Source organism: Euphorbia lathyris, chromosome 9 (assembly GCF_963576675.1).
Source record: "Euphorbia lathyris chromosome 9, ddEupLath1.1, whole genome shotgun sequence".
NCBI classification, from domain to species: domain Eukaryota; kingdom Viridiplantae; phylum Streptophyta; class Magnoliopsida; order Malpighiales; family Euphorbiaceae; genus Euphorbia; species Euphorbia lathyris.
The window spans coordinates 27396897-27405967 of record NC_088918.1 but is presented as its reverse complement, the minus strand read 5'-3'; the positions used below and the strand labels follow the sequence as shown (position 1 = coordinate 27405967).

Below are 9071 nucleotides of genomic sequence, written 5' to 3'. Positions count from 1 at the left end.
AAATTTATATATTAATTAGGGGATAAATTAATTTGATTAATAATTATAATTTGATTATGGTTATGAATTAAATTAAAAGATTATCTGATAATATTAATTAGAAGTTTTTATGTGATTGAAACTCTAATTAATTATCTCTAACATTAATTAATTATTAATTTGATTAATAATAATTATCTAGATATAATTAGTTATTATTTAGATAATAGTAAAGTGTTTATTTAATTATCTAATTAGGAATCCTATTCCGAATAAGATTCCAATTATTTAATTACCTAACACAACTGGGATTAGGGTTTAGAGAAGTCTATAAATAGACTCACTAACCCCAGGATTTCGACACACACAGAAAAGAAGAGAAAGAATCATTCCATCATCGTCTCGGCTAATTTACTTTGTTTTCTTACTCCCTCTTTGATCTCGTATCGATTTCTGTTAGAGGCAGTCATTGCGATTGCTATACTTTAAAGGTTGATTACTAATTAGTTTTGTTTTTCTGTGTTGAATAAAAACGTTCATTGCTCACGAGTTGACAATAAGAAGTTGTGGGCACTTCGTTTGCAACGGTAGATAGTTCTTCACTAAAGGTATTACTTTCTATCCCTCTTTATATGAAATAACAATTAACATATCTTGAAAAAGGGAAATAGATAAAATAGATAAAATTTTATTATTCCGCTACGCCTAGGCTTGTCTATATCGAAACACCACACCTTAAGACCTGTAAAATAGAACACTATCAGATAGGGAGCCGGTGAACGGCGAACCCTCTCTGAAGCTTAAGTCAATATGCGGATAAAGGACTTAAGATGGAAGCTATGAGTAGTAGAGTATATAAATAATGTGTACCTTTCTCCTTGTGCTGAACCTCTATTTATAGTAATTCGGGCTTCCACTCATGTACACATGTCAGCATCATATTAGTCTGGAACCTAAATTCCCTCTCTAATTGAGCTTAGCGTATTTATGAGGTCCAAAACCTCATTTCATAACTGGACCCTTTCGGGGACCCTAAATGAGCCGGCTCAAAGAGTAAGTTATGGGCTTTCCGGACGCCCATCCGATATTATTTACCATATCACATACAATTTTGAAAAAATAAAATTAATCTAATATCATATATATAAAAAACTAAAATTGAAATTGAAAATGCATTTAAAAGAAAACATTAACTATGTTATTTGTGATATAAAGCCTTATGTGGAATGTCACAAACTATTATGTTTTACTTGAATGTGTTTCCAATTAACATCTCATGCCTCATTTCTCAATCAAATTTCTTAATTCTTGACCCAATCAACTTCTATACAATGCTTGAATCATTTTTGATAAAAAAAATGGTAACCCATTTGCAAAAATTGTCAAAGAATCAAAGAAAACCCTAGACACTAGAGGAAAAACCATAATTTTGAGCAATCAATCTTCAAATCCCAATTTCTCTTAATTCCCTAATCCAAAAAATCCAAAAAAATAATCATTAGAAAGCTTAAATCCTAATCTAGAAAACAATAAAAATTTCATTAAAATCCATCAACCACAGACTGAGTAATGTCGATTTGAAATGAAGTAAAAAACACACATGACATTTTTATTTTCCCCATTGCATCTTGTATCCACGAAACATCTCAATCCCACCCCTTTTCTAAGTAATTATCTTAAGCCGTAAACGCGATATTCATCCGACGGTCAAAATTCAAAATGGCAATCCAGCGCTTGATCCGCGTCAAATACCTTTCGACCAATCACGTTCCACCATTTTGTGTATATAAATTCGTCGTCTCTCTCTCATACCGATATATCACAATCCACTTTCCCCTCTCTCTCTCAAGAAACGAAATCACATCTTTCTTTAGATATTATCAGCACTCGCTGAGTTAACTCAATGGCTGAAACTGCAGTTGCTGCTCCTGTTGTGCCCGAGGTGTCGGAAAGGAAGTCGAAAAGAGTCGCAAAGGCTCCGGTGGCTAAGGTGCCGAAAGAGAAGAAGAAGGTTACAGCGGCGGCGAAGAAGCCTAAATCCAAAGCAACTTCTTCTCATCCATCTTTTCTTGAGGTAATTTCAATTCGAAACCCTAGAATTGAGGTGTTTTGTAAATTGATTGTTGAATTAATCCGATTTTTGTTTTATCTATGTAGATGATTAGTGAAGCGATTTTGGCATTGAAAGAAAGGACTGGATCGAGCCAATATGCAATCAACAAGTTCGTTGAAGACAAGCATAAGCAATTGCCTCCAAATTTCAAGAAGTTATTGCTCTTTCATTTGAAGAAGCTTGTTGCTTCAGGGAAGCTCGTCAAAGTGAAGAACTCCTTCAAACTCCCTTCGGCTCGCGCTGCTCCTACCGCTGCCGCAGCGAAGAAGCCGACTGAATCAAAGCCCAAAGCCGCAGCCAAGCCGAAGAAAACTGCAGCAAAGGTTGTTGCCAAACCTAAAGCTAAAGTCGCTGCCAAACCTAAATCTAAAACCGCTGCTAAAAAGAATCCAGTTGCTAAGACCGCAGCGAAGCCAAAAACTGTGGCGAAACCGGCTAAGGTGGCGAAAACTGTATCCGCATCTTCTCCTGGGAAAAAGAAAGCGGTGAAAAAGGCAGCTGCAGCGAAGAAGGTGAAGAGCGTTAAATCGCCGGCGGCGAAGAGGGCGAGGAAATGATAGATTGGTGAAGTTTTGTTGATGGATAGATAGTGTTTTGTAAATTTGTTGGTTAATAGTTTGGAAGTTGTAACAGAACGTTTGGTTTAGAATTAAATAGTTCTTTTTTATTCTGAAAAAAATCTAATGCTGAATTTTACAGTTTTATGATTATATGTGTTTTTCGTATAAATCGAAATTGTTTTGTGTTATTGATATGGCGCACTCTAACGTGGGGTTGGAGGTGCATATGATAGTTAGGGAAGCGCACGTTTATCAAATTTGAATGAATTGGAACTTGGAAGTAGCACGTAATTCTTGGGACGTGTTTTGAATATCATACTTTGGTCAATTCAGGTGTTTAATAACTTTCTAAAAAAGACAGTCAATAAAAAAAAAATATGGTTATCACCTTTAAAAAAAACACGGTTATCAAATTAAAATCTCAGCATCTTAGGAAGTTAAAGGAGGTTGGATAACCATCATAAAAGCGCAAAAAAGTAGAGGGGATTAATAATGAGAACTTAATAAATCATTTGTTTTTGTAAAGAACAATTATAATTGATTTATTTTAGATGTATAATGACAACTGTTATGAGCATTATAGTACATTTAGTCTGCTGACAACAGATGTAAGGAAAGTTAAGAATAGTTTAAATACCGAGAGAAATGAAAGTTAAAATTATTTTTTAGAGATAAGAAATTTTAAAATACTTTATATTATTTTTATTAATTTTCAATTTGATGATTAGAGGAAGTAAACATTTAACTACATTAATTTCTACTATTTATTTTTAAAAAATAACTCTCAAACAAAATTGATTTAATATTTAAACTTTTCATTACTTCTATTTATTTCCATTAACCTCCTACTAAATAAGAATTTAGATTTCATTTGATATGCTGTATTATAATATAATATAATATAAAAATTTAAATCTCATTTGGTATGTTGTATTATAATATAATATAATATAATATAATATAATATAATATAATTAAAATCAATAAAAAATATAAAAAGTATGAAACAAAATAAAATTAAAATAAAGTTTTGAATAAGAAATATTACGACATGAAAATGTTATACCTAAGATTTGTTCAATTACTTATATTATTTATTCTTACATCTTTATAGTTTTAACGGAAAAAAAAATGATTAATTTAGTTGTATGCTTATATAAAAAAAATGATTTATCTTTATAAAAAGATTCGATGTTTTATATAATTGTGATAATCTCTGCAATTTTACATTTGTTAGGTTTGTTTGTATTTTCTATTTTTTTTTTCATTTTTAGGGTTTTTTTTCCCATTTTTGTTTTTTTTACGTTTTTCCATTTTCTATAGTTTTCCGTTTTCGCTTTTTTATGGTTTTTCCATATTTCGCGTTTTTCCCATTTTTTCTATTTTTTCGCGTTTTTCTAATTTTTCCGTTTTCACTTTTTCCGCGTTTTTCTCATTTTTTGTTTTACTTTAATAAGAATGGTGGATAATAAGTAGGGTTAATTTCATACAAGTGCCTTGTGGTTTCATTTTTTTGTGCTTTGTTTTTGAACAAATAAAGATTGTACTTTTCTCTTTTTGCGGAATTGATGAAGAGACACAAACAGAGTCAGAATCGATGATGTGTCCAAAGGCAGTTTTGCCATTTTAAAAAATTGGTATATATTAACCTTTCAAATTTATATACTGATTTTTTAAAATGGCAAAATTGCTCTTGGACACGTCATCGATTCTGACTCCGTTTGGATCTCTTTCTTAATTCCGCAAATGAAGAAAAGTACAATCATTTATTTGCTAAAAAACAAAGCATAAGAATCTATTTGTAAAAAAGTGAAACCACATGGCACTTATATGAAATTAACCCTAATGAGTATTATTAATAAAAAATACAAGGGCTAGTCATAACGAGAATTCATTCCTATTTTTTGTGGAATGCCCATTACATAAGTTTGTAAAGAAAATTTGAGTGATGTAATTGTAATTCCATTACAACAAAAACAATATGACTAATCCAAACATGGTAATGAACTTCCATCATAATGCGGGATTCCATTACAACGTTCATTACGGCATACCAAACGGGGTCTTAGTAATAACAAAAATCAAGTCCCTCCATTTCTACACTTGCTTTATGTTTGTAAAATTACGTTCAGTTCCTATTTTACAAATCAATGTAGCGGCTATGCTTATTTTATTTTTTACAAAGTAAGTCTTACTTTATGTATTTTCACCATTGGATGAATTCTACACTCCATCATCTAATGATGAAAAAAAAAACAAAGTAAGACTTATTTTGTCAAAAACAATAGTAAAAATCAACTCCAATGGATTGTTATCTTTCATTATCATTTGTGTTTAGGTGGCACTAAGAATTTGTTAACATCACTATAAATGCTTTTAGTTTACTTTTAGAGCATTTACTTTTTGATATAAAAATATCAGAATCTCCTTGAGAAATGACTTCTGATGACCTGTGAATACAAAACACCGTCAGACAGGGGCTGAAGTCTGGCAAACTCTCCCCGATGCTTAAATTAGTGAGGTATCTTAGAGAGAATACCAACTTGAAAGCAATCTAGTAGTAGAGAGAATAATATTAGCTTACGTACATGTATCTCCCATTTCCGTGCTATTTATAGATAATTGTTTACCAGTGAACATGTGTGTTATAAACGTGTCAGCTCCTTATAGGCTTCAGACCCTATATTTCCGCAGTAAACCAGAGTTGAGCGTATCCTTTGAAATCTGAAACTTCACCTCCATCTTGCTTAATTCATCTTTTAGAAAAGAGCTCTATTAATGGGTTGGACTGATGTTTGGTTGCTTAATGGCCCCGAGCCTTGGCTGGCTAGGCCCAAGAGCCATTAATTACCATATCACTCTTTATAAATAATTATCTTTTAATAATTTGAGGAGTGACTGAGATATATCATCTCCAATAATACTTCTCATACTCAATTCTTACCAATAACGAGAAGAGAGAGACTACTTAATAAAAAGTTATTAATAAAAAATGAAATAAGGAGTCCGCAGAAGTTCCTCAATAATAGAGATGATGAGAGACTCCTAGTCATTCGATGAATCACTACGAGACTATTGAAATTGTTTTAAACTCTTTCCTCAAATTTTAACGTAAGAGCCCAATTAAAAGATTGTTGGAGATGCGCTAATCCTTTAAACTAGTCTTATTATATATCTTTACTCTTGTTTATGATTTAAATTAATTTCATTTACATAATTTTTATAATTTCTTTATATTTTTCTTATTAAAATTTAAAGTTAACCTATTAATGGTCTCTAAACCTCATAACCCTATCTTTCCACATTTTCCATTTCTTCCATAAAACTCAATCTATTAACGAGGCTTAAAATACTTGTCAATGTGATGTCATATATAGTATAGAGTGTGCTCCCATTAATGATTATATGTACGAGTTAACCAATGGTAAACAAAGAGTTTTTAGAGAGACCTAAAAAGTGTTCTCTTATTTTTCACTAATGGAGGAGTTGCTGATAACAACCCAAGTTGATAAAATGTTTATTATGCCCGGACTTAAGGACCATAAGGTGACTCCCAGGAGAGCCAATCGAATAATGCCCCAAAGAGGCAAAAAATCATCCCCATAAAGGATTTGACAAGAGGTGGCCACGTTTACCTTGCCCAAAAATATGAAGGCACCCTTCGTGCTCAAAAGGTATGTTTTGGAAAAAGATAGATGTCCCAGAAGCAACCTGACGCGTGTAAAGGCACTAACAAAAAGCGATTACAAAAGGCTTCACTGTCTATATATATGTGAGGCCTAAAGGATCATAGATGTACTCTTAAAAGACGAGCCTCAACTTTTACGTTGCTCTCTAGATCTGAGTATTATACTAACGTGAGCATTTGTATGCTTACTGATGAGTGCAAAATGTGTGTTATTAGTGGGAACTTTGGGCGTAAAAAGAACAATAATAAGGCAAATCGTTCTAATAATATAAACTTTTTTGTATAGGTTGCTTGTGACAAAGCAGCTGCCTGTTCGGTAGCAGAATCCACAGGTGAACAAGCAGGAAAGGAGCACTGAAAGAGCAGAACAAGGGCAAAAACAAGAAACTGATAGGTGTAGCATGTATCCGAAATTTTGTAGATCAATCATCAAGCCCTAAAATCATTGAGGACCTTTCCTGAAGAAGAAATTAATATTGGAGGCAGAACAACCATCCCTCACAGAAGAAATGATGAACAGTCAGGCCTGACCATATCTTCTTTATTTTAATTTATCTTGAACAATCATTTCCAGGACAATTTCGGGCTATTTAAGGTGCCCTCATTTTGTATTTTTGATCATTCAGATTTTTGGATCTGAACTTTGGTTTGTAATTTTGTTTTATGTTATTGAATGGTTTTTTGCTTTCTTACTTATTTTTTTTTTGTCTTGCCTCATTCAATCATGAGTGAGTAATTCCATTAATGCAGTTGTGCGGAAATAGGTAAATGGGCATGTTAACTTCCCTCTAAACTCATTAAGTATATGTGGCTTGGCTATTCGATGAGTAATTAATGTTAAATAGATTAGCTAACCTGTTTCTTAGCAGAGCAATTACGAGGAGACTCTCTTTGCAAAGCTGAACTTTCATTGAGCATATTTGATTATGAAACGGAGACGTAATTAATTAAATGTTAAGAGTTTTAATTGTTCAAATTAAATGGTTTCCTGTTCTTAAAGCTTGAAGATATATTAATCTCAAGGAGACTTATTTTGATTGTTTTTAAAGAACATTGGGATCAAGGGACACCTGACTCAACCGACTTTCGTGAAAGATACTTTAAGCCAAAGTTGTTTCTACTTAATGAACAAGGAGTGAAGTGCCCGTTCTCTGTCATTTCTGTGCATGTTGTATGCCTGTTCCTTTTATATCTGAAGTCAAATTCCTTTTCTTTCACTTGCTTTAATATTCCATTTTGTCAAATCAATCTCCAACTCAATTTAAGTGATCGATTACTCTTTTAACGTAACTATACTCATCTTTATAAGTATTTATATGCGCTTGTTCTATCCTCGTGGAGACGATAACTTACTTATCATTATATTACTTATACCTAGTGCACTTTCTAGTGTTCACATTATAGGACAACACTTACGCCAGCGAGCTGACATCTCTTTTATTTTACAGATTACTCAGCGTTGCGAGGAAAGGTAAAAGCAATCATATTCAATTCTCTGCCAACATTTCTGGCATACTTCTAAATTTATTCTGAAATTTCTGGTATACATCAATATAAATTTAGCTCCACGGTTATTGAAAGAGAGTGGATTTAGCTTTCACAAACAAAACAGTGTAACCTTAAATTTAACATTTATCAAACACTGTAATTTCAAGTCTAAGTAATGAAACGAGATCATTTATTCATTAATAGAATATGTGCACTTTCAAATCTTATTAGACAGCAAGAATGATGAAGGTTAGGGATGACCAATACATGAAATTACACATGAAAAAAAAATCATTTTCCATTAACGAAGCTTAAAATTAAATCATCTGGTAAACAATAGACTTAAAATTACATTGTTTTCAATATAAAGCCTAAATTTTCTTGAAGACTAAAATATGTTACTCAATATTTTTACTTTTAGTAGAAATAAAATAATAATATCATCTTCAATATTTATTTAGTATCTTATAATTAACTAGAATCATTTTTACGTTACGAAGAGGCAAAAATTGCAAGATAAGGAAAAATAACAAATGAAATGTTTTATTTTAATCAAAGAATTTATGTATTAAATTTGGCACATGAAAAGGATTAGCGATTAATTGGCGATGACGAAAGGGAAGATGCAGGATAGGGTTCGGGAACGCGACCGGTCATAGGAGCGGATGGCGTTCGGTGGTCCGAGCAGCCATTTCTGGGCGGACAGCGCGGATCTGAAGGGGGGCAGGGGGTACGGCAGGGATGAAAGGCTGAATGGGGAGTTAAAGAGAGGAGGAGGGCGAGAGACGGAAGCGAAAGGGGATGATATTGGCGGATCTGGTGGGCGGCTACCAAAGAGGGCGGAGGAAGGAGTGAGAAGGGATCAGTTTTGAGAAGGTCAGGTGGTGAGGGTGATGCGGCTCCCAATTATGTTGTTCTGGGAGGGGGTGAGCCGCGGGATGGGAGCAGGGCGGGCGTAGGAGGTGCTTTGCCTAAGGAACATGGGGCTGGGTCGTTTGCGTTAGGAGGGGGTTTAGGGGGGCGTCTCCCTTGCGGCAGAAGGAGTCGCCGCTTACGGTACGTCGGGTCCCCGAGCAGAGAGTTCTGCGTATGACCTAGGGGTTGAGCATAATGTGTAGGGGGCTGGGATATTTGGAGATTCGACCTTGGCCAATGGGGGGATTCGAATGGAGGGGTTGGAGATGAACAAGGAGGCTGGGTCTAGTTTGAATGTGGGATCTAAGGCATTTGAGAATGTGAATAA

The 9071-nt window shown here is 33.8% G+C and overlaps 1 protein-coding gene across 1 annotated transcript; it reads left to right on the top strand.

Moving 5' to 3' along the window:
* The first annotated feature begins 1789 nt into the window (after positions 1-1789).
* LOC136206838 (histone H1-like) lies at positions 1790-2840 on the top strand. The gene is made up of 2 exons (XM_065998023.1): positions 1790-2053; positions 2137-2840. Exons 1-2 carry the CDS (start codon positions 1883-1885, stop codon positions 2647-2649), a joined length of 684 nt encoding a protein of 227 aa, XP_065854095.1. The 5' UTR covers positions 1790-1882; the 3' UTR covers positions 2650-2840.
* Positions 2841-9071: the final 6231 nt, after the last annotated feature.

Excerpts from the sequence above, each read along its gene's own strand:
- LOC136206838 (XM_065998023.1), top strand. The coding sequence starts at position 1,883 with ATGGCTGAAACTGCAGTTGCTGCTCCTGTTGTGCCCGAGGTGTCGGAA. Across the intron at positions 2,054-2,136 it reads CTCATCCATCTTTTCTTGAG|ATGATTAGTGAAGCGATTTT; the intron begins GTAATTTCAATT and ends TTATCTATGTAG.